The following is a 25410-nucleotide window of genomic DNA, read 5'->3' as shown; positions in this document are numbered from 1 at the left end:
AGTTGGTTAAGTGTTTGGCTCTTGATGTCAGCACAGGTCTTGACCTCATGGTCATGAGTTTGAGACCCACACTAGGCCCACTGTGGAGCCTACTTAAAAAAAAAAAAAAAGCAATCTCTAAAATGGAAAGCAATATGGTATAAATGAACTGGTATAACCAGTTGGTAGCACAACCACACAAAGGAAAAATGTTCCAAATAACTTAAAAAAAAACATAGTACCTTGATGGCAGAACCTAGCAGAGTATACCTATAGGATAAAAAGAACTATAAGAAAAATCTTGAACTGTTTTTTGCAGAGTAATTGTATTATTATTGCTATTTTGAGACTGTTACCTATATTTTAGGGTAGAACAAGTAAGGATTATGTTAATGCCATTAGGAATCAAAATTTTCAGCTTAAGAGATATAAATGTAAAATTAAGGAAGCTAAATAAAAGTAGTAAGTTAGAGTTCTGTAATTCTAAATTTGATTTGAAAATACCCATATGGATTCATGAAGTATTTTATCTTTAACACAAAGAAATGCAAAAACAAAAACGGGACATAAAAGATTTATTTCCTAGCTTTGCTCATTGGAAAGATCTAGAAACAATGATTTGTTTGGTAGTAAGGAACACCCTGACATTCAGACTGTGTTCTCTAAGTACCACTTCTTACTAAAAAGCAGGACTCTTTGAGAAATGGATGATTTCAGACCCAGGATGAGAAATATGTATGATGATTTTGGAACATCTTATCATGCCAGAAACCAAGTAAAGAAGTAAGGATAACTGGGATTGTATCTAAAGGACCCAGCAGTATTCATGAGGCCAATAATGGGTCAATGTGAATGTCAAAATAATAACAAAGGCAGTGGATTGAAACACATCAAATCTACTTAAATCTGTGAGTTCCTAATGATATTAAAAAAATAAAAAAATGAACTCTTCGTAGTAGAGTAACTTAGTAAATTTAAAAAATATAACTCATGGGTGCCTGGCTGGCTCACTTGGTAGAATGTACAACTCTTGATCTTGGGGTTATGAGTTCAAGCTCCACGTTGGACATGGAGCCTACTTAATAAATGAGTAAAATTTAAAACCATATATATAAAATAATTCATTGGTCATCTTTGGAGTATCCTAAAAAGTTAACTCATTTTGGAAACTAGTAAATAAAGAAAAAGGATCAGGCATTTAGCTGCCTTTCATGTAGGAGCCCGAGCTTCAGGGTAACCAAATAATCCTTGAGGGCAAGTTTCTTTCTATAGAAGTCTTCAAGTTAATAAATATGGACATTATTTTGCAGCCCCTAATGAAAGATGGGTTCTAGAATCTGATTGCATATGATGAGAATACAATCAATAAAATCCATGCTATCCCATTTTTCTGTGTAGACAACCAACCTAGTTCCTTCAAAACCGAATAGCTAGGGGAAAAGATGGAGGGGATTGGGCAGGAGAGCTAACATAGTGTGCTGCTCTCCTTAAAAAGGGATGTTTGCGAGGTTGGCCCTCAGTTGGCATCTGGGACCTTGGCTCTCAGAACACTCCCAGTCAATGATTAACTGAAAATTAATTAGTGGTTCATTGTGCCTAAACTGTGCCCAAAAAATGTTTTCTCTTGCACACCTGCTTTCCTTATAGGAGTCTGGAATCTCTCTCTCTCTTTTTAAAAAAATATTTAATTATTTATTTGAAAGAGCGAGAGAGAGCGAGATCATGTGCGAATGGGGGGAGGGGCAGAGAGTGAGGGCGAGAGAATCTCAAGAAGACACCCCGCTGAGTGTGGAGCCTGACGCAGAGCTCGATTTCATGATCCTGAGATCATGACCTGAGCCAAAACCAAGAGCTGGATGCTCAACCGACTGAGCCACCCAGGCGCCCCTAGGAGTCTGCAATTTTAGCACCTATTAGGCAGAAAGTGACTATATGACCAACCCCAATAAAAACCATGGGCGCTGGGTCTCTGATGGGCTTCCCTGGGTAGAAACATCACACGTGTGTTGCCAGGTGAAGAGTGTGCTCTGTGTGAGCCCTCACGGAGGGAGAGAGCAGAAAGCCTGCATGTGGATTCCTCCAGACTCTGCTTATGACTTTCTCCCTTACTACATCCATGCAATAAACCTTAGCCCTGAGTACAACTCTATGCCGGGTCTCATGAGTCCTTCCAGTGAATCCACAAATGTAAAGGCTGGTCTTCAGGAACCCCGACACAAGGATCCTACAGGACCAGTGGTTCGCAACCCTCAGGGTGTGGCAGAAATGTCGAGGGCTTGTTAAAGCACAGATTGCTGGGCCCCAGCTCTGAGCTTTTAGATCCAGGAGAGCTGGGGCGGGCCTGAGAATCCGCAATTCTGTAAGTTTCCAGGCCCAGCTGGGAGCAGGAGCGCGCTTCAAAAATTACCGCTATAGATTAAGAGCTCGGAGAGATACAGCAGATGACTGCGGTGTACGGGTCTTACTTAATCTGATTTGGACAAAGAGAGAGAGAATTTATGAAGCGCTTGGGGCAATGGGGGAACGGACTAGATGACTAACGATAGTAAGGGCTCGAACTGTTGTGAGACAATGGGGGTACGAGTCTTCTAGATGTATGCCCTCAAAGCACACTTATCAGAGGAGTAGACTAGCATTCTTTCAAATGAAATGACATGATGTCCTTTATTTGCTTCAGCACAGTTCAGCTGGAGATGGGGGAAGGGAGCGTCGGGGGGACATTCAGTGAAACAAGATGGGCCAGGTGTTGATAATTAATGCTGGGGGACAGGTACATGGGGATTCATTAAACTATTCTCTCTACTTCTGTGTATTCTTGAAATTTCCTAGAATCAATGTTTTTTTTGTTGTTGTTCAAGGAAGCACCATAAATACAGATTACTTCTCAAATCTCCTTCCACTGCTTAAAAATCACCAATCGTTCAATACACATGGGAGGCTTACAGTCACAAGCCACTTGAGTGTGAGGCTGTCCTTGGTCCTCTGGGGGCTTCCACATTTGCTGCAACATCAGAATCAACAAGCGTGGCTATTAGGAAAAGCCAAACATCTCTGGGACCTACCCAGATGCTACGGAGTCAAGAGAGTCACCTGTGGAACCTTGGAATATGGGATTTTAAATGAACTTGCCAAGTGATTCTGATGCTCCTGGCCTCACAGGTGAAAAGCCAAGGAATGAACAGTGTTGGCCACGGAATACATGCTTCACGGGGAACCTGAATGTTCTATGGTGTGCCTAGCCAGACAACACCACCACGTGCCTGGAAATGAGGCATCATGATTTCCCTGCCTGGGTCATCTAGTCTTCATACTTGATGGATCTCCCGTTACACAGACTTTTATCAGCCAGGTCAGCCAGAGAGACAGCGTCAGAGAAAAAAGCACAAGGAGGGGGTGAAGGTACAGGAAGAGGCAGGCTGCAAGAGGCCTGTCCTGGCTTCCGGGTAGAGAAGGCAGTGCGCAGGCAGAGACAGCGTGCCGAGCTACTTACCATGGCAAAACCAACGTCTGCTTTCTTCAGAGCCGGCCCATCATTTGTGCCATCACCAGTGACAGCCACCACCTGTCGCTGCTCCCCAACAGTGCTGTCGATGATGCCTGGGAAAACAGATGCCAACCAGTGAGCCCACATGCGCCATCGCGGGCCGTGTGGCAAGCCCTCTGTTCCCCACGGACACCCTTTTTGGGTCTTCCTCCCTGGTCCCTGCTACCACCTCCCTTCCTTTGCTTCTCCTTCTTTCTTTCTTTCTTTGAGGGTGAGAAGCTCACTTTACAACATGTTGAAAGTGTGACCCCCCCCCCTTCGAGCGCCAACAGATCTGTCAGCTGCTAGTGGTCTGCCTTATTCTGTTCAGGTGTCTGAGGGTTAGAGGGAGGGCTGGAGGAGCACCTTGTCCAGCCTTTGCCCTGGCAGCAGGCTTAGAAACACAGGTCATTCATACATAGGAGTCCAGCTACTAGGTGAAAACAACCACAGGAAGGGGTGAGACCAGGCCCCTGGTGGGGAGGGGGGGAGGTCAGCTCATTGGGCACCCGGCAGCCACTCGGGCAACTAGAGTGGATGGTGCTCTCCTGCCCCCTGGTGGTTGGGGGGAGCAAGTGTCTCAGCCTCCAGGGCCAATAGGCCTAGCACCTTGAACAGGGAGAAGCCGAGGGTCCAGTAACAGCCAGCCCGAAGCCACAGGCATGATATAATCAGAGGGCTGGAAGGCATCCAGAGAGATCCATGATCTAAGCAACTCCCACCACCTTACAGATGAGAAAACTGAAACCCAGAGCGGGGAGGGAAAGGCCTTGCAGGGTCCCAAAGCCAGCAGGTGAAGCCCAGCCATCATGCCATCCTATCTCAGCTGAGGGCCGTGTGCTCCCTGAGCAGGAACAGGAAGCAAACCAGTTGGAGGGAAGAGTTCAAGCAGAAAATTACACTTCCCAGGAGGCTGGCTTCTTCTGGCCAAGGAGTGGATGGAAGATCAGGTTGTCAGAGCTGGACACCAGCAGATACACATATGCACGTGTGCACATTTTCACACACACACACACGAAACCCGATGCCCTTTCTCTGGAGTCCAGGCTGGTGCCATAGAAGTGTGAGTGTGTGCGAGAGTGTGTGAGTGCACGTGCGCAGGTGTGCGAGTGTGTATATGTGAGTGTGTGTGAGTGTGTGTGTGTACCACCTCCCCTTCTACTTTGTTCTTTCCTTCTTTCTTCCTGATGTTGGAAGCTCTGTAGTGTCACCCAAAGGCTGTCAACTGTTTCCCAGGTGGCGCTCTGAGCTGCGAGTCTGTCCTCATCTGGTAGCCTGGCGGGGGCCCGAAGGCAGCTAGTATGTGCTGGAGAAAGCACCAGGGGATTTGAGGACAGAGACCTGGGGGGTGAACCGTACCACTTCTTCCACCAGCGGGGCAATCTGGGTAAGTTCTTAGTCTTCTCAGCCTCAGACTTCCTCACTGGCAAAATGGGAATAATTTAACCTGCTCTGACAAGTAGACAGTACTACTGGCAAACAAGATATGATGTTTAAAGACAACTTTATTATGTGTCTTATATATAGATGTTTGCTAAACTGTCTGCTCCCCCCGCCCCTAGCCCCACCTGCCATGAGCTGGAGAGCTTTCCTGGGACCTCCCTATTCAAGACAAGAGAGTTGCTTTGGCCCGTGGTTCTTGTTGTCTGTCTTTGCCCCAGCCTGCTGTCATCTGCCCCAGGCACCTGGTCAGGAGCCGAGCTCACCTTTTACCAGTGTGTGCTTGTCCGTGGGGGATGATCGCGCCAGGACTCGAAGCTTCGGCCAGATCTTGTCCAGCTTCTCTTGCTCCACCTGCCAACAGCAGACCACACCGGGTCAGTCAAGCTCAGCACAGCCATCCTGGAGAAGTTTACTTCTCCCCGAGCTCCGAGATTCTGGGAGAGCTGGCATTCCACAGCCCATGGCGGGTGTTACCATGGCCTCCAGGGTTGATGAAACAGCCGGCTCTGTCTCCAAGGGCAGATTCACTGATGGGGACCATTCAGGCCGTCCGTGTCTTCATTTCCCTCCCAATTCCTGACTGGGGAGCCAATCGCCTATTTCTTGGACCCCTGACAGGAGGTGAGCCCGGGCTAGCTGCTGGCTCAGGTGGCCAAAGTGCTTTCTGAGTTCTTCAGTTTGGTTTCTGTGGAGACCAGGAAGCTCTGGTCTGCTCCACACCCAGACCACGTCCTCTCGCAGACCCGTGCCGCCCACCGCTAGTCACAGGGCAGTGACACAGGAGGGCGAGGTGGAGGGAAATCAGTGCAAAAGCAACCCATGGCTGAACAGAATCAGGAAGACGTAAATAGTCAGTGACGTTGTCTCGAAAGAGAGCTTACGAAAGAAGATAATGAGAAGAAAGACAACTCCCAGTTTCCCCACCTGAGCAACCTTGGTAGAAGGAACAGTTTGCTATGAATAGATTTGACCATGCACTGCTGGTCCGACTCCCCCTGCTTGCTATATGGAATGCTGCTCAAGTCATGAAACCATGTAGTAAAACCAATTAGATCTTCAGAAAAGCAAACAGAACACAACCCAGCCGCTTTCTCCCGAGTCCCAGATGCGTGTCCCAGATGTGTACATGAGAGCCGCCCCACCCCCCACCCAGGTGCCAAATGAGGCCCCGGGACTTCCCAGCTAGGACCCACCTCTCCCTTCTCGTTGCGGATAAGTCGGTTGAATTCTTTGCCTTCTAAGCACAAGAAGTCATCCCCAGGTGTCACAATGCCACATTTGGTGGCAATGGCTCGGGCTGTGTTGATGTTGTCACCTGTCACCATTCTGACAGTAATGCCAGCTCGTTTGCATTTGGCAATAGCTTCGGGTACCTGTGAAGAGTAAGGCAAGGGGAGAGGAGGAGGTGGGGGCGGTGACGCCTGCTAGGCTGCCCCCATCCGGGGTCCCTTCGTTGTGGAGAGAGGCACCCTAGGAGCAGTGCCGTGAGGCATGGCTACGTCTGGTCATTGTTACACTGTTTGGAGCCACCTCACTTCTGTCCTACCTGTAATACTACCCTTGAATTTGCCTTCCAGTACCATGAGTGGAAGAGGAAATCTGCTTCGGGAGCCAGGCGTGAAGCTTGCTCTCCCTACAATCTAGACATCCTGGCAGGGTATATATATATACACACACACACACACACACACACACACACACACACACACACACTTCTTTGGGATTTGGCCACAGTCTTCCTTTCTAGCAGAAGTTCTTACTGTTCTCCACCTTGCTGGCCCATACCCCACCCAACCAATTCTTTGTAGTTTCCCATGCCCTTGGGCCTTGACCAACTCATAGCCCATCTGTCCGAACTTCTTATAAGCAGAGCCTTTTTCAATGTCTTAGTGTTCAGAATACGGTTCAGCTATTTGAGGGGTGCTGGGCAAGAATGTATTGATTGAAAGAAGGTGGCTGGAGGCAAAGTTGGTGTCCCGGTTAACTCCGCCCCCTGGCTGTTCGAAGGTACCACATCATCAGCTCGAGAAAACCGATGCCTCTCCCTCCTCAGATAGCATTCGCCGTCAGAATGCCAGCTTCCACCAGCTCGGCACTCTGTAGGAGTTCTGCGCAGTAAGAGCACAGAAACATCTATCCCGGTAAGAGAGAAGCTGTTAGGCAACTTGCCTGAGGTCACGGCTAGAAATGGAACCAGTCCCCCAGTTCCCGTGACTCTGGGATGGCTTCCCATTACATCACACTCGCCTTCCTCGTGGGCCAGAGGCTGTTGGAAGGCTTCCCTTCATGTTTTCTTACCCTTTGGCCAAAGCCAAAGCCTCACCTCTGGGCGCACAGGGTCCTCAATGCCCACCACTGCGACACACGTGAGCTCAGTGAGGATTTCGTTCTCATTGTCCCACGGGGGCTCCCCGTCGCTGAAATCCCGGTAAGCTATGCAGATGGTTCGGAGGCCCTCCGAGGCCATGGGCTCGATGACGGTGCGCACCATCTCATCTCGGTCCTTATTCTTGAATGGCATCACATCCCCTTTCTTGTCCAGGATTCGGTTACACCTGGGGGGAGGCACAGGGTCAGGAGGTGGTACCCCCTTCCCACCCAACATGCAGACATTCTGGCAACTTCGCATTACTCGCACAGACACTGTTCCAAGGCCAGAAATCTCTATCCATTGTCCAGCCGAGTCCCTTTTTGCAAGGTGGGGTGGTCTGGAGGTGGATAAAGTCTAGGTAAGCGGAGGGTGTGACTCTCCCATGTCATCTGTTCCAATTCATCTGAGAATGTGATGCCAAGGGCCATTTGTGGGTCACCTGCTCTTTTGAACTTCTCAAAGGCAGAGAGACATTTTTAACTCCCTGTACCGGCATAGTACTAGAACAGTACTCGGTACATAGGGTGTGCTCCACAGGAATGGGCTGATTGGAAGAAGGTGGCTACAGCCAAACAGAGGCACCAGTTAATTCAGCTATGGGCCTTGGACCTACATAGGTCAGCCTTTAAAGACCCGTGAACAGTCTAGCCACTTGATGAAGTTATGCAACTTCCTATAATCAGAACTGAGCATGAGAAGGAAAAGGGAACATACAACCAACATTTCTAGTACCTGCTATGCGCCCAGCATTTTACATACAGGCATACCTCGTTTCATTGTACTTTGCTTTACTGCACTTTGCAGATACTGTTTTTGTTTTCTTTCTTTCTTCTTCCTTTTTTTTTTTTTTTTAACAAATTGAAGGTTTGTGGCCACCCTGCATCGAGCAAGTCTGTCGGCACCAATTTTCTAACAGCATTTGCTCCCTTCATGTCTCTGTGCCACATTTTGGATTTTGGTAAGTTTTGCAATATTTTAAACCTTTTCATTATTATTTTATTTGTTACGGTGATCTGTGATCATCGATCTTTGATGCTACTATTGTAATTGTTTGGGGACATCAAGAGTCATATGCATATAAGACAGCAAACTTAATTGATAATGTTGTGTGTTTTCTGACTGCTCCACTGCCCGGCTCTTTCCCCTTCTCTCTTCTTCTCCCCGGGCCTCCTATCCCCTGAAAGACAACACTATTGAAATTAAGCCATGAATACCCCTACAATGGCCTCTAAGTGCTCAAGTGAAAGGAAGACTGGCATGTCTCTCACTTTAAATCAAAAGCCAGACATGATTGAGCTTGGTGAGGAAGGCAAGTCGAAAGCTGAGAGAGGCTGACAGCTAGGCCCCTTGCGCCCAACAGCCAAGCAGTGAATGCAAAGGTAAAGTTCTCGAAGGAAATGAAAAGTGCTGCTCCTGTGAACGAAACAGCCTTACTGCTGATATGGAGCAAGTCCGAGAGGTCTGGATAGAAGATGAAACCAGCCACAACATTCCCTTCAGGCCAAAGCCTCATCCACAGCCAGGCCCTAACCCCTTGCAATTCTATGAAGGCCGGGAGAGAGGAAGAAGCTGCAGAACAAAAGCGTGAAGGAGCAGAGGCTGGGTCATGAGGTTTAAGGAAAGAAACCACCTCCGTAATATCGAAGTGTAAGCCGAAGCAGCAAGTGCTGCTGCAGAAGCCACAGCAAGGGTCCAGAAGGTCTAGCTGAGCTCCTTCACGAAGGTGGCTACACGGAACCACAGATTTCCAATGTAGATCACACAGCCTCAGCCTGGAAGGTGGTATGTAGGACTCTCACAGCCAGAGAAGTCAGTGCCTGGCTTCAAAGTTCCACAGGACAGGCCGACTTGCTTGTTAGGGGCTCATGTAGCTGGTGACTTTAAGCCGAAGCCGGTGCTCATTTCCCATTCTGAAAATCCCAGGGCCCTTTAGAATGATGCTAAATCTACTCTGTCTGCTCTATAAATGGAACAACAAAGCCTGGATGACAGCACATCTGTTTATAACATGGTTTACAGAATATTTTAAGCCCACCGTTGAGAGCTACTGCTCAGAAAAAGATTCCTTTCAACACAGGACTGCTCACTGACAATGCACTTGGTCGCCCAGGAGCTCCGATGGAGATGCCCAATGAGATTAATGTTTTCATGCCGGCTAGCACAACACCCAGTCTGCAGTCCGTGCATTAAGGAGTCACTTCTACTTACAAGACTTATTATTTAAGGAATGCATTTTGTAAGGCTATAGCTGCCAGAGATAGAGTCCTCTGGTGATCTGGGCAAAGCAAATTGAAAACCTTCTGGGAAGGATTTGCCAGCCTAAATGCCATAAAGAACACTCATGATTTAGGCCAAAATATCAACACTAACAGCAGTTTGGAAGAAGCTGATTCCAGCCCTCCTGGATGACTTTGACCCTCACGGTTCAAGAGTTCAGGGGAGACGGTAAGCGCAGATGTGATGGAAAGAGCGAGAGAACTAGAATTAGCAGTGGAGCCTGAAGATGGGACTGAATGGCTGCGATCTCGTGATCAAACTTGAACAGATGAAGTGTTGCTTCTTGCAGATGAGCAAAGAAAATGGTTTCTTGAAATGGAATCTACTCTTGAGGAAGATGCTGTGAAGACCGTTGAAACGACAAGAGAGGAGTTAGACTCGTGCATAAAGTCAGCTGATAAAGCAGCAGCAGGGGTTGAGGGGAAACGACTCCCATTTTGAAAGAAGTATTACTGTGGGTAAAATGCTATCAAATAGCGTCGCATGCTACAGAGAAATCGTTCATGAAAAGAGTCAATCAAGGCGATGCACTTCATTGTCTTATTTTAAGAAACTGCCGCAGCCTCCCGTCCTTCAGCACCCACCGCCCTGATCAGCCAGCGGCACAGAGGCAAGACCCTCCATCAGCAAAAAGATGATGATCGCTAAAGCTCAGATGAGGGCGAGCATTTTTTAGCAACAAAGTATTTTCAAAGTCCAGTATGTATGTTGTCTTTTCATACAAAAGGCTATTGCACACTTACCAGACTATAGTCCAGTAAAACTAGGAGTTTTCTATGCACTGGGGAACCCATAAGACTCATCTGCCTCGCTTCATTGTGGCAGTCTAGAAGCGACCTCACAGGTCCAAGGCGCGCCAGTGTGCACAGAACCATCCAATCATAGTAACCCCGCGGGTATTCCTTGGGGTTCACATGAGAAGATCAGAGAAAGCTGGGATTGTGGAGGTCTGAATCCTGGCTGTGCCACTACGAATGGAAGCACCCTGAGCAAGTTATGTCACTTCCTGTACCTCTGCTTTCTCATCTGTAAAACGGGGATGACAATAGCCTCGACCGCGCTGCGATGAAGCAGAATGGGCCACCTGAGGCCCTCGCACACAACCCTCGGCCTGAACACGTGCTCAGCTGTTAGTGACGGTGTCACCACCTGGAAGGGGGGCTCGCTGGCCATTCTGATGGGTTCAGCAGAGCGCGTGTCGCCCAGACCCTCCGGCAGGAGGATCTGGAAGGGAAGGAGAGGGGGCCGGGGTGCTCACTTGCGCAAGATGATCTCAGACGCGCCCTTGCTGTACATGCGGTAGCCACCACTGGGCTTCTCGATGACCGTGCTCATGGACTTGCGCACGGAGTTGAACGTGTACACCTTGTAGAGCTTCTCCTCCGGCACCTCGTTGCGCACGGCGTGGTAATCCTGCTTCAGGTCCGTGACAAAGCCCAGCAGAGCACACTCGGTCTTGTTGCCCACTTGCCGCGGGAGACCTCCCTCCTTCTCCGGAGGCTGAGAGAAAAATTGCATGTGTTGTTGAGGAACATGCCCCGACCTGGGAGAGAACCCCCTGATGAAATGTTCACGTATGTACCCAGAGCCCATGCGGGAAGATAGCGTTTGTCTTTTTTCAAGGGTAAGCAGACAGCGGTCAGTGCTCACCGTGGTCCCCTAAGCCATGCCAGTCTTGCGATATTCTAGTCTGCCCTGGAGAGGGGTGGTGCTGTATCTCACCCTCTCTCATATCTCATATTCGAAACCCCTCTCTTAGTTTCTAGAAAGTATGTAATTTACCCCTGATAAACTCATCTCTCCTAGAGATACTGCCATGATAGGGTGATTGGCGGGCGTTTCAGAGACCTGGATTTCTACCTGCCTCCCACCCCCAACTCTACTCTCACGGATCAATCCCTGGTCACCCCAAACATGTTCGCTGAGGAGTAGGAAGTGGGACCGTGGGGTGGCAACTCAGGCAGAATAAATAAGAGGAAATTTCTCTGTCCGGAGAAAATTAATGGTCCCCTCCAACCACCCGCTCTAAGAGTCCAGGCAAAGGAAGATCTTACCAGAATCTTGGAGGTATAGGCACTGTTGATAGAAATGCCATTGACGATAAGGTCCAGGACCTTGGGCACAAGGGCATCGGGGCTTGGGATCTGATGGTAATGGGTGTCTCCAATATACGCCTGGACCACAGTCATGCGGTTCATGGTCAACGTGCCGGTCTTATCAGAGCAGATGGCTGTGGCGTTGCCCATCGTCTCACAAGCATCCAGGTGTCGCACCAAGTTATTGTCTTTCATCATTTTCTACAAAGGAGATGAGAACAGACTTGAGAGGGGACGGAGCTCGCCGGATATAGGTGAGAGGCTGTTTTTTAGCCAACATGTCTCCGCGTCTCGTGTTCTTGTCCGCACAGAAATGCGGGAGACGATCCTTGGGACTCCTCTTCAGAGTCTACTGGGTCACCTCAACCTGCATGCTGCCGGTTAGGAGGCTCCTTTCGTCTCTGAGCGGTGCCAGCTCCTGCTCTGGTGAGGTGCCACCGGAGGTCGTGGAGCTAGGACGGCCTCTCCTCTCACCGGAGGCCGCGTGGCACCCTCCCCTCCCTGCCCCTCTCTGCCCTAAAAGAAGAGATGGCCCTGTTCCAGTCTCACCTTCACAGAGTAGGCCAGTGAGATGGTGACAGCCAGCGGCAGCCCCTCCGGCACGGCCACCACCAGCACGGTGATGCCGATAATGAAGAACTTGACGAAGTACTGGATGTAGATGGGCGTGCACTCGGACAGCCACGGCCTGCGGTGGATCACGAAGTTGTCGATCACAAAGTACAGGATCAGGATGAGAACCGTGATGGCCGACATGATGAGACCTGTCCGGGAAACGAGGCCCGTGAGCCCGCGCCCGGGGCTGTCCCCGGGGCCCTCGCCGGAAGGGTTGGCGTAAGTTGGAGCCTTTGCTCCCCAGGTTTCAAACCACTGTCTCCGGGAGTCATACCCAAATCCCCGAACCGTTCTCGGTGGCACGTACGTTATCATGTGGGGGAGAGAGCCATTCTCGGCAGCGTGGAAAGATGCTAGTTTTGTCTTCTAGACAAAGGTTCTAGTCTCAGCATGGCGTGAACTCAACTCGTGGCTTTGGACTAGTCCTTGCCTCTCTCTGGGCCTGTTTCCTCATTCATAAATAAGGAGTTGGTCTAGTTTTTTAAAACAGCATTTTATGATTCTCAGACCTACAATCTTTCCACAATTCATAATGTAGTGACTGTATGTGCCTATTTCCTAGGAATTTATCAATTTGGGCTTCTCCCCTCGCAGCTGCGGAATGTCAGGTAACTCACCCAACTTGCTGACAGAGACACCACTATGGTGTTGGCCTGTCACCTACATGGCTAACCTTTAGAACGGTGCTTCCTGACCTTTCTCTTGACATGGCATAGACAGAAGATGACAGTAATTTATGTTTATAATAAGCGAAATATTTCTATAGTGCTTACTATAGAGGCCAGGCAAGCACTTCACATATACGAACTCATTTAATCCTCACAAGATCCCTGTGAGATAAGTTAGTATTATCATCCCCTTTCATGAGGAAATTGAGGCACAAAGAGTTTTTTTTTTAAGGAAGATCAAAACACAATAATGATTTAAATTTTAAAAAATCTTCTTTGTTTATTTATTTATTTACATCGTGGTGAGTGTCCTATTTAATCCCCATCGCCTGTTCACCCGTCCCTACACCCACCCTCCCACAGAGGGTTTCCTGGGAACGGCACGCTGGCTGGGGGACCAGCTCTTCTGGTTTGCCTGAGACTGAGCAGCTTCCTGGGATGTGGGACTCTCAGCAGTAAAATCAAGAGAGTCCCAAGCAAGCTGGGACAAGCTAGTCATCCAACACACTGATGTGAATGGAAGAATTTTTTTCAAGGTCAGAAAGCAACTGGCTTAGGGGCTCCAACCGCCCTGGGGGCTGCCTGGCCACCCCGAAGGCTGAGGGGGTCAGTATCTGGGCGTACTGTCCCGATCTGTGGCTCAATATCTGAAGCTTTGCTTCAGACCATAGTCTACTGTGGGTCTTTGCTTTTCCTGGGCTCATGATGCAAGAGAATCCGAGCAAGGCTAGAGGTGATTATATCAATAAAAGCATATTCTTCTGCATTTTGCTTCAGCAGGGTCAGGGCTAAGGTGAGGCAAACAAGGTGCCTAGGGTCCAAAATTCAAGGAAGCGCTCCCCGCTAGGGTGGTACAAAGCACCAGACTTGCCTCACTTTCTACTGGCCCAGCTTGAAATGTAAACCGAAACAAGAGAGGAGACCAGCGGCCAGCCATCAGGTAGCCTGTACTCCCTAAAGAACGAGGCAGGGGGTCGGAGGACCACAGGAGGGGTTGGGTGGGGTCTGTTTAATGTTCCACACTTGTGTGCCAGGCTCAGTCACTTGATTCCACACCTGCAATTCATGTCCTCCGTGTACACTTGATATGCAAGAGATTTCACGGTGGTCACCGTCAGCTGGGGTCCGGAACCGAATGAATACGTTAGACTAAATGCTGTCCAGTCGAACTCCCTTGATGCTACAAACGTCGTCCGTCTGCACTGCCCAATAAGGTAGCCGCTAACTACGTGTGGTTATTGACCAACCAAAACAAGGCTGATGCGACGGAGGAACTGAATGTTTATTTGTACGTAACTGTAATTCACTTAAGGGGAAACAGCCACGCGTGGTTAGTGGCTACTGTAGTGCCCTGCGTAGATTCCTGCCACTCCACATGTGGTTAGCGGATCAGTGGCATTGGCATCACCTGGGGGCTTGTTAGAAAGGCAGCATCTCGGGCCCCGCTCCGGACCTCCTGAACCAGAATCTGCACTTTAACAAGATCCCAGGTGAAGTGTCCATGCAGAATGTACCGGACTAGACGGACTGTGGTCCATGGAGGGGCGGGGTCAGGAGAAAATCGAACAGTGGTACAAGGTGGTCCTGTGAGAGGTGTGTTCATGGAAGGGGCAATCTTCCCCAACCCCTGCCCCACCCCCACCCCCCGACAGAAGGTGGAGAGAGAATGCAGAGGCAGGGGCTGGAGAAGCCACTTCCTCTCATGATACACAAGAGTGCCTTTCCTCTGGAAAGAGCCCCTCTAAATCACCGTCTTCCCGTTTCTTCTAGTCCTTATTTTGTGTTTATTGTGCTCTGCCAGGCCAGGTTCTAGCCCTGTGCTAGGGGACTGCCGCGGGCGAAGAGGAGCCTTCTCGCTCCCAAAGGAATTTACAAGCCAATACACGAAACAGGTGAGTGGCGGGCCCGCGTCCCCCTTGTTGCTAAAGTAAATCTCCCCTGTGCGACACAAGTTCTTTATTTCCCTCCTGTTGGGAGGGAAGCGATGGAGTGCGGGGTCTTTAACCCTTGTGCACAGGGGCACACTTTTCTCCGAAAAGGCCCAGGTGGTGGCTGGAGGGTGGCAGAGAGAGGGGCCCAGCCACCTAGGCTGCCCTAGTCCCTGGGAAGGTTCGGCTTCCTTCTGGCGGCCCACCTGGGACAGAAGGAAGACGGCCGAAGTGGCGAGGATCTGGAGCAGCCCCAGTAACAAGAAGGCGCTGCCTACTCACCGGCTTTCCCGATCTGAACCGCCAAGCGCGTCAGCTTGCCCTGCAGCACCGACTTCTCCTTTTTGGGCAGCTTGGCCGCCTTTTTCTCCTTTTCCTCATTGTCGATCCCCTCCTGGCTGTTGAGTGGCTGGATTTCCAGGGCCACTCCATCCTGGGTCTTTGCTAGGGTGTGCACACAAATAGGACAGGTGAGTGCGCGAGGTGGCGGCACAGAGGAGCAAGCACGTGGGAACCAAAACTCCTCTGTCTCCTTCCTGGAATCCACCTTGGACGCCCAGCGTCAGCTCTGGCCACTCTCACCCCATGCCAGGCAAGGACCATGCCTTCTACCCTCGGCTAGGTCCTTTAGAATGATATTCTGACAATGGGAGATGAAACGGGAGTGCTTTTAGGGTATGGATTTCCTCGTCTGGGGCCGCTTCCTGGCACCACCTCAGCGCCCCAAGCCAGGTTTATTCCAGCAAGAGGATTAGTCATGCCACTAAGTGCTGTTACCAACAACCATCCTTCCTGGAATTCAGTGTTTAAAATAGGCAATCTTTAGTGCAGAAAGGGGCTGACGGGGAAAGCTGGCAGATGTTTCCAGAGCAGAAGGGTCCTATTCTGCTCTGTTAAAAGGTTCACCTCTCTCTCCCTATAGACTGTCTTGGAAGAAACACAGACCCCCAAACAGGGTATTTTCCAGTTCCTTCTTATATCAGTTGAATGACTGGGGAAGGAAATGCCCTTTCTCCCCTGTCTGATGAAGGTGGGTAGGGACAGAGTGGGGAGGTACAGGGTGAAGTCTTTTGGGGGAGAGGTAAGAAGCTGGTAGGAGGGACCCTCTGGAATAAGAGGGATAAAGACAGACATATAAATCCATTTTGCTTTCCAAAGAAGAATTAAAGAGACCTAAAATTAAAGAATTATTTCTGCTGAGCCCTGCTTCTCCGATGCGATGACTTTATTCTTAAAGACTACTATGACGTGGGTACAAAGGAAAAAATCTCCAGGAGCTGTCTCAAGAGAGCCATTCTTGCCGGTTCCCACCCCCCCCCCCCCCCCCCCTTCACCCCTGTGGAGCTCAGCCCTTTTGCCTAGGATGCCCTTCCTGAGATACTGTCTCTGTTGTCAGACTCACAAACAAGACAGAGACGGGATGTAAACACAGCCACCAAAAAAGAAACACACACCAGATCGGGAGGAAGAAGACAGACGGCGAGAACAAAGGAGGTGGGGAGAGGTACAGAGAATGGGCTCTGTCCAAGCACCCCAAGAAGACTAGCAGAGAAGGATCCAGACCAGAAGAGGACACCGATGAGGAAGCTAGCAAGAGGAGGGTGCAGGGACTGCCCACCCCGACTCCCTCCACCGTCGGGACCCTGAAGTCTTCTAGCCCAGAAAGGGATGACCGGATGACAGTGGGTGTTTAAATCCGGCCTAGGGCGGTGAAGCAGGGAGTTCAGCGCCCTGGGGAAGAGCAGATCAATCCCAAGTGCTCCCCAAGAGAAACCCTGACGGGAGGGTCCGTGAGACGCAACAGCAGGGGGTGCTGTTGTCCCGTCTTAGATGGGGATCAGGACCCGGAGACCACCCCCAAATCTCTGCACCTTCCTCAGGATGAGGCATGGGGCCCCAGCAGCAGATAACAGATTTATGGAGAGGAAAAGGGAGAAGGCAGATGGCCTGGAAAGGTCTGGTTTGAGTGTGGGCAGGGAGAGATGGTAAATGAGTGGGTGGAGAGGTTACCTTTGTTGCGATTTTCGGGGACTCCTTGTTTTTTACCTGTTTGAACAAGAAAGAAAAAAGTGGGGTGGAGACCCAAGGTGTCTATTAAGAGATCAGGTATCCAATCTGTCGGTCCTGCTCAGAGCCCAAAAGGGCCACAGCAAAAAGGGGTGGAGTGGCGGGGGGAAGGGAATGTAAAGGAAGTTCACGTCTCTGCTCACATCCACTCTCACTCGGGGCGCGCAGGACTCCCCGGGATGCGGGCCAGACCTCTCACACAGGTGAGCACACACCCACACCTGGGCCGCCTTCTCCCAGAGCACAGAGACTGCTGAGAGGCTGCTCCCGGTTCGAGGCCCATCCCTTGCAGAAATGGGGTAGGGGTTAGAAAGTGAGAGGTTGGAACCGGTTCTGCCTGACAGCAAAGACTCTGAAAGGTGTCTCTGTGTCCATTCACCAGCACCAGGCCAATTCCTTCCTCACTCATCTGCAGGCAGCTGCAAAAACCTATAGTCTAGTTCCCGAGGGAATGGGTTTTGTTTCCTTCCGATAAACTGCCCTCCACGAAACAGCCTGAGATGGTCCTCCAGCCAAGTGACAGAAATCCTTCTCTTCTCCAAGGAAAGAAGGAATGCTGAGGGAAAAGGTGCCGTTCTCTTAGTATCTTTTTCCTGGTCATCTTCCTTCCTTGTTTTTCCTTCCTTGAGGAGCAAGCGAACGGCAAAGATGGGACTGACTTTGGGGGCAGACATTACCTCTGTGTTCCCACTCTCCTAGCTGTGTCTCTCTTCCACAGATAGCCCAGGCTTTCAGCAGTCTTCCCTCAGCCTGGATGGTTGGCTTCCTCCCTCACTTTTGAGGGAGGAAGGGGCAAGCACTGGGGGACTGCACAGAGGGCCGCTGCGGCCACAGCACCTAGCCGGCTCATTTGGGGCAAGCTTTACATCTCACGCCTTTACAACCCACGAACAGACACGGGAGTCGAGGCTCAAAGGTGACCTGATTTGGTTTTCATCAGAGCCAGGCTCGCCATCTTTATCTCTGCAAGAAGTCTGGTTATCTGCAACTTCATCCAGCACATTCTTCCCACCAGGCACTCCAGCCAGGTCTTGTCCCTTGTTTCCTAGTCTGTCCACGGGGATGGGAGGGGACACAGTCTCATCCCAAATGGCCCTTACCTTTTTTTTTCTTCTCCTCCTCTTCTCCCTCATTGGCTCCCAAAAGGGTAAAGATGATTCCAGTCTGGGAGTTGATACCCACGGCAGTCACTACCATCCGGCCAGAACCTTCCATGACATGGGTCCCTATATGAGAAAGGAGATGGAAGGAGTGTTATTTTTTATACCTAACCATGCTTTGGTGTGGAACACAAACTTAGATAAAAACGGTCCCTCTTCCTTCCTCCCCCATGGATAATGATATACTCAGCAGATAGCAGGAAAAGGTCAAGAGCTGGGCCCATTTCAAATAGACCAAGCAAATTGGGGGGTAAGGAGAAAAAAATGTGTAACTGCTTTAGGGGAAGCCTCCTTCCCCCACCCTCGCCGCTAACCAGCAGAGCTCTATCAAGGCCCCTACAGCACTTGCTTCATAGAGAACCTCTTTTCAGTTGCCTGATAACCTTGTATTCAACTCACTAAGATGCTCTTGCCCCGAATGAAGCTAGTGGAAGGAGATGGGGCAGGGCCAGAATAGAGGGCAAGGCCTGGAGCAGCCAGTGGCCATACCTGAGAGCAGCATTGGGTCTCTTTCCAAGGACTTCCTGACATGGTCTGATTCCCCAGTCAGAGAGCTCTCATCAATCTTGAGATCATTCCCCTGGATCAGGATCCCATCTGCAGGCAGCAGGTCACCTAGTGTGCAGAGGGGAAGGGGCAACAGGGAAAGAGGGTAGGGAAGAGCTTGGCAGAGGGTGGGAACCATCCAACCCCATCTCAGGGCCACTCCCATGGGCCCTATCTATAGGGCAATCGCCCAGGGGGTACCTGGAGAGCCTCTGAAAGATGCCTTCATCTCTGACAACCTGGGACAAGACTCCTTATAAATTCCAACAATGACTGATCCCTTAACACCTTCCCATGGGCTCAACATTATGTATTTTTTTTTTAAAGTTTTTTTTTTTTTTAAATTTATTCGACAGAGATAGAGACAGCCAGCGAGAGAGGGAACACAAGCAGGGGGAGTGGGAGAGGAAGAAGCAGGCTCACAGTGGAAGAGCCTGATGTGGGGCTCGATCCCATAACGCCGGGATCACGCCCTGAGCCGAAGGCAGACGCTTAACCGCTGTGCCACCCAGGCGCCCCTCAACATTATGTATTTTTAACCCTAAGACACACAGGGTACAGGTGTGACATTCTTCGGGGAGACTTTCTTCTTTCTTTGAATCCTTCTCAACAACCTCCTTGAACTAACTTAGAAGCTAACGCCATTTGGGGTCTTATCTTTCTGGGTCCTCAGTGATTCCCAGCCCCCTGTGCCAAAGGACCCAGCCCTCAGATTGGGAAGATGACATAGGTACGAGAAGCATGAGCTCTCACCGTATTTGATTTGGGCGATGTCACCCACCACAATCTCAGCCACAGGCAGCTGGATGATGTGGCCATTTCGGATCACGGAGAACTTCTGTTCCTTTTCAATGCGGTTCTGCAGCCCCCGGAATTGCTTCTCCTTGCTCCAATCATTGAAGGCAGTCACCAGCACCACGATGATCACAGAGAACAGGATGGCTGCCCCCTCAATCCAGCCGGCTTCTGCCTCTCCTTCATCTTCTGGGCTACTTACAGGTAGACCACACTCTAGCCCAGGGTAAGGACAGAACGTAAGGGTCACCCGGGGGCAATGGCGGACACTAAAAATGGGAGGAGTGTTTCCACAACCCCCTGGAATGTAAAGTCAGGGAAAGAGAATAATAGAAAATACAACCCTTGGGCAGAGGAGTTATCCTCTGAGGATACTGGAGGACAGCAGGGTTGGGCACCATGTCATCGCCAATATAAGTATTTACGTTAGCCCAAAAGAAGTTAATGAGTAAGTAGCACAAAGCATGTCAGTACAAATTACTGGCCAGTCATATGTATAGAACTTATGATTCCCAACAAGGCCAGGCCCTCTGCTCCGGGCTCTAGGTCACTGCTATTTCCCATAATGCCAGATAATTGGTGGGGGGCACTTTGAGAAGCAGGTTTTGTTGGTCGGGTGGGGTAGAGCACTTCTGATATTCTGCCTAACGATTTGGTGGGAGAAGGCGAAGAAGACGCTGGAATCAGGATGGGTTGAAGAATGGCTGACTAGCTACTTGTTGGTTTTCTTTGGACAACCCACCCTGGAGAGTGCAGTAAACCTTTAAGCTACAACCTGTCAACCACGATGGGGTTGGAACCAGGTGGGGTTCCCACAAGGTGGGGGTGGAAAGAACTTGGATCAGAGTCACGCCGGGCTGTTCTAGACACTCACGTTTATTTTCTTCCCCAGGCGGGCGGTAGAAGGACAGGACGAGGGAGATGATGGCTGCAATCTCCAGGATGATGAGTGTGACATCTTGAAGGGCTTCCCACACTAGTTCTAAGAAGGTCTTGGGCTTTTTGGGGGGGATGAAGTTCTGTCCAAACACTTGCTTACGTTTCTCCAGGTCCGCAGGGTTCCCAGACAGACCTGAAAAGGAGATACGAGCGGGAGGAGCAGGTAAGAAGAAATGAACGACAGAAGAAGGTGGTCCAAAGACTTCTTTAAATAAAGACCACCACCACCCCCCGCTTCCTGTTTTGCCCGAGCAGGAGATCCAGTGAGGGTGACCAGGCCCCCAGTTTGCCCAGGACGCAGAGGGCTGTGAAACCTTCAGTCTCAAAATGGGCAAACTGGGACAAGGTGGTCACAAGGGGCCACTCATTGCTCTTAGTGTCCAGGGTGAGCCCCCCGGATCTGAAATCTCACCTCCTCCTCACCAGTAGCCTGCAGGCTCCAGCGCTAAGAACACAAACATTCAAACGGTTCCTGGGCCGACAACACGTTTCTCTCACGTTAAACACATATCTGCTGCTGTTGATTTCAAGACAGAGTCGGCTTCCATCCACTGGCTCACACACAAAGGTTGGACAGAAGCAGCTCTCTGGTCATGGTCACGCTAGGAGCCTAGCAGACAGGGCCCAACCAGTCGTCCTGATTCCAAGCTCCAGGGGCTTGAGGAGATCCACAGGAGGGGCTTGCAGGCTCCCACTCTGGGCGTCCACGCGCAGCACACACTCCCTCCTTGTCGGTCACCCACCCACACACGGACACAGACACGTAGCGCTAAGAGATACTATCACTCTGTTAAGTACTGTGCATTTAGAGAAGTACTATTAAGACTAAGTTAGGTATTAAGAGAAGCACTGTTATTCGTGTCGAATAAAAAGAGAACAAAAAGGTGAAGCCACAAAGTCAGATGGTACACAGTCCTTGGTTACCCGCTTGCTCCCCATTAACACACACGTACTGCGTGTGCACGCACATTCCAGGCATGTTCCCAGACAGGGGAGGGACAGGCAGACTTGTTTCCAGGGCCTTCTTTATTTCGGGCCTTATATTTGGGCCCCTCTGCTGGGCTGTCAGGGAAGGAGGGAAATCCTAAAACTTCAGTTAATGCCAGTTGGCATTTATCAAGTTGTTTACACACGGCAGCAAATAAGCCGGGGTTTTGGCACTTGAAGCTGCCGGCGGCAGCACTGTTCGATGGGCTCCCACCCCAGAGGCAGGGTGGGGCGACCTTTGTCTTGGAAAAAGGTCATTGCAGAGGAGAGTTAGGATCCGAGGACAGGGGCACTCCACCAAGCCTCACACAGGGCATGAGGGAAAGCAGGTGATGGGCCGCTGCAAGGAGAATGGGGAGATGCCGAGGCCAGAGGACTTCTTCATACTCGGGTCCATGTGAGGGGCTATTCCACAGGTGGGGACCAGGGCGTGACATGTGGACAAACCTCTATTCTCCATCTCCACTCAACAGGACCCAAGAGTGGTACCTTACACGGCAAGAGGAGAGATTTGGGTCAGACCTAAGGAAGACATTTGGACAGCAAAAGTCTTTGAAAATGGGAAAATAGGTCCCCCAGGGGGGTATCGCTTGCAGGGTCTGAGACGGCCTCCCTTTCTCCACCCAAAAAACAAAACCATCAGGGGAGTACTCAAAGTACTCAAGACCATCACCTGCCTGGGAGGGTGGACGCAGGACTCTACGTGGAGGGAAAGTAGGGGGGAGGTGAACTTGCATCCACACTTGTGGGGTTGGGGAATGGAGACCACTTTGGCCGGCCAGTGCTTTGGAGAGGGAAAACAGGGAGCCGGGCAGGGGAGCAGGGCCGATGTTCTCATCCTGCGTCCTGCCGCCCAGGTGCACCACCCTGGCCTCTGGCTGAGCGGCACAGCGGAGCTCTGCGGGGGAGGGGGTTTGGACAAAGCACTGGAAGCAAACTGGGCTGCTTCCCAGAGGCTCCCTGTCTCCACCGCTCTGGGAAGTCAGGTTCCCAGTGGGAAGGGACAGCAAGGGCCTGGGAAAGGAGCATTTCTGGGCAGGGCATCTTGACCCCCAGGCAGTCAGACGCAGAGCGTGAGGCTGAGCCAGGTTGGGGTTGCTGTCCTGGAGGCCAGGTTGGCCTGAGGGAAATAGGAATTCTGACCATTTGTTCACCTTCCTGGGGCATTTCTCAAGGAAGCAGTGAGGAGAGGCCACTCCCCCCCAACAAGGTGAGGGTGAAGCAGACAGCAGAAATTAGAGACCACCTTAAGGGACATCCCAAGAGCCCAGTGGAGGCCAAAACAAGAGCAGCGATGACAAAGGTCTGACTAGAAGCCCCCCTGAGGTCATCCTGCCCTCCCAGGTCTCAGATTAATACCCCGTGACCACCCTCACCTCCTCTCTCTCTCTCCTCACTCTATCCCTTCAGCCAGCACATCCTGGCAGCTTTATCTAGAAGAATACCCGAGGTCCACTCAGGCGTCACTTTCCACTGCCACCATCCTGGTCCGAGCTGGCGCTGTCTCTCGCCTGGGTGATGACAACCATCCTTTAACTGGTCACCCTGCTCCCACCCTTGCTGTCCTGTGCCCAGTCTCCTCCCATCACAGCAGCCAGAATGATCTTTTTCAAACCCAACCCCTGCCACTCCCCTACTCTGAATGCTCTGCTGGCTTTTACTGGGAGTGAAACTGCGCCCCGAAGCCTTTATGATGATGGTCTGTAAGGCCCCTTAAGAGCCCCTGGCCTCCCAGCCCTTAACTCCTACCATTTGCTCCTTGTTCACAGAGCTCCAGCCCAGCGAGCCTCCCTGCTGTGCGTTAGCCAAGCTTCTATTTCAGGGCCCTGCGCGAGCCCTTCCCTTGGCTCAGTTTGCTCCTCACTGGCTAGGGCTCATTCTCGTACATCCTTGGGGTCTCTGCACACACGTCCCCTTCTCAGTGACGCCGACCCTGACCATCCTACTTCATATCATGGCTTCTCGCTCCAGGGCTCTCAAGCCCCTTATCCTGTGTCATTGTTCCCCTCCACAGGCCTTCTCCCTCAATGCTATACGATGTGTTCACGTTGGATGTTCGTCTATCGCCCTCCACAAGGGCAGGACTTCTGTCTTCGCTCCTCAGGTCTACAGCAGTGCCTGGCACATCGTACGCATACAAACGCGCTGAATGAACTGAATGAATGAGTAATAAATCAGGTTGCTAACATTTAAGTGATTACTATGTGCCAGATGCTTCAGCAGGCACACTCGCGTCTTCTCATTCAGACACCGCAAACCCTCTGTGGCAGCTACGGTGAACCCCATTTTACCTCGGAGCGGACGAAGGCCCGGAGAGGTTATGTAACCGCTCAGCTAGTCTGCGGCAGTCTACACCACTCCCCGGGAAGCAGCTGGATGCCAGCCTACACGCCAAAGGGCCTGGGGTGTGGCCACAGCTGCACGGCCCTGAGGCTTTAATCCAGGGTGACTAACTGGCCCCGGTGTGCACTCCTGCCCCCATAGAAACCGTAACACCCCCCCCCCCGGTCCCAGGCCAACAGGATGGTTGGTCACCCTGCTTTCCTCCAGGCACAGCAGCCCATGTACCACATTCGTCTGTGCCTCGAAGCCCATCGGCCCTGTTCCTACTGTTCGCACCTGTGCTGAAATAGTCCTGACTTTTTCCTGGTCTCAGAGATGGTGACGCCAGGCCCGTCCGAGTCCAGCCAATGGATCTTGTACGTGATAAAAGGACCATGATGGCCTTTTTGGACCCAAGCAAACCAAACAAGACCCATTAAGGAAAACAAAAGAGGTCAGGCCTTGCTCCTGCCTGGATGCTCTCAGAGTCACACACTTACTTCCTTTTTGCCATTTCCTCTCCTCTGTCTGCTCCACCTTAAGCGACCCGCAGCTCTTGCACTGGCTACCTTAAGATGGCAAGTGGCTGTCCCAGTTCCCACTGTGCCCTGGGGCAGGGAGGGGCCGGTGAGGGCTGTGAGCCTAGTAGCCTTGGGAATCCTCGCTCTGACATGTGGCAGGACACGGGAAAGCCATGCGGGGACCGGGAGCTCAGCCAATCCCCAATTTTGGGCTTTCCATTCCATTCTTCCTGCCCCCAGAGGCTCTCAGGCCCTGCTCTCTGCAGCTGTAATTTCACAGAAATACTCGTCTAGCCAAGGAGAGGGTATTAGTCCCTGATTTCTGCCATTGCTTCTCAAATACTCATACAGCTTCCTGGAGAGGGGAAGGAACACTTGGCAGGGAGAGAATGCTGGAAACACAGGAAAAGGATTTCCCTTAGAAATACATTTAAAAAAAAAAACAACAACGAAAGGAATCTTTGTCCCCAAGAACATGAGAGAAAAAGCCCCACCCAAATCAGGAGTACTTTTGGCCCTAAGAACCAGACTGAACACATGAGCTGGGAGAGGCGACAAGAATGTCAGGCTGTGAAGTCATCGCCCCCACCCCATGCTGGGGAGTTACATGGCCCCTGCCCAGGTTGGCAGGAGATGGAACAGGCAGCAGTGGAAAATCTGTGTCTGCTGGGAGCCTGTGCAGGGAACCAGCACTTGGGAGGAGAGGCTGAGGCCCAGCCCTCTGTGGCCTGGCTCCAGCAGGGCAGGGCCACGGCCAGCCTCCCCAGGACCGTTGGCAGAGGCACCCCTTATGAGAACCAGCTCAGCCCCAGAGAGGGTGGGGTGAGGTTAGACATCATGAGGGACTTCCCAGCTGTCTGAGTGATGATACCTTGCCAAAGAGACAGCAGGATCTTCTCCCACACAGACAGTACAAGGGAGGAGTTTCTCTGGGTTGATTCGAAGGCAGTCCACTTTGGTATATGAGAACAGACGTCGGAATACCTTTCAAGTCCAAAGAAAGAAAGAATACCTTTCAAGTCCTACCTTAAACACCTTGGATTGGGGGCTAAGGGGAGGAGGAGCTTAAAATCGGTACAGGGACCACAGGCTTTAACCGAATGCCACTTTTTGAGGAGGCAGAGGGGTTCTCCTACGTCAGCATCTGCAGCTTACCGCACCCACAGCTCGGAC

The 25410-nt window shown here is 51.1% G+C and overlaps 1 protein-coding gene across 6 annotated transcripts in view; it reads right to left on the bottom strand.

The window, feature by feature from the left end:
- Positions 1-25410, bottom strand: part of ATP2B4 (ATPase plasma membrane Ca2+ transporting 4) — a 95199-nt gene that overhangs the window by 19444 nt on the left and 50345 nt on the right. For 4 of the 6 annotated variants that reach the window (XM_034667076.1, XM_002918189.4, XM_034667074.1 and 1 more), the window contains exons 3-15: positions 20343-20540; positions 19427-19684; positions 18617-18742; positions 18068-18193; positions 16911-16946; positions 15183-15344; positions 12239-12453; positions 11648-11890; positions 10852-11093; positions 7269-7500; positions 6139-6318; positions 5209-5296; positions 3470-3576 (exon numbers count right to left, since the gene is read on the bottom strand). In XM_034667076.1, coding sequence (XP_034522967.1) covers positions 3470-3576; positions 5209-5296; positions 6139-6318; positions 7269-7500; positions 10852-11093; positions 11648-11890; positions 12239-12453; positions 15183-15344; positions 16911-16946; positions 18068-18193; positions 18617-18742; positions 19427-19684; positions 20343-20540 — 2213 coding nt within the window. The remainder of the gene's footprint in view (positions 1-3469; positions 3577-5208; positions 5297-6138; positions 6319-7268; positions 7501-10851; positions 11094-11647; positions 11891-12238; positions 12454-15182; positions 15345-16910; positions 16947-18067; positions 18194-18616; positions 18743-19426; positions 19685-20342; positions 20541-25410) is intronic. The other 2 variants (XM_034667075.1, XM_034667073.1) reach the window with 1 other exon arrangement.

This window comes from Ailuropoda melanoleuca, chromosome 8 (genome assembly GCF_002007445.2).
Source record: "Ailuropoda melanoleuca isolate Jingjing chromosome 8, ASM200744v2, whole genome shotgun sequence".
Classification (NCBI taxonomy): Eukaryota; Metazoa; Chordata; class Mammalia; order Carnivora; family Ursidae; genus Ailuropoda; species Ailuropoda melanoleuca.
This window is presented reverse-complemented; position numbering and strand designations above follow the sequence as displayed.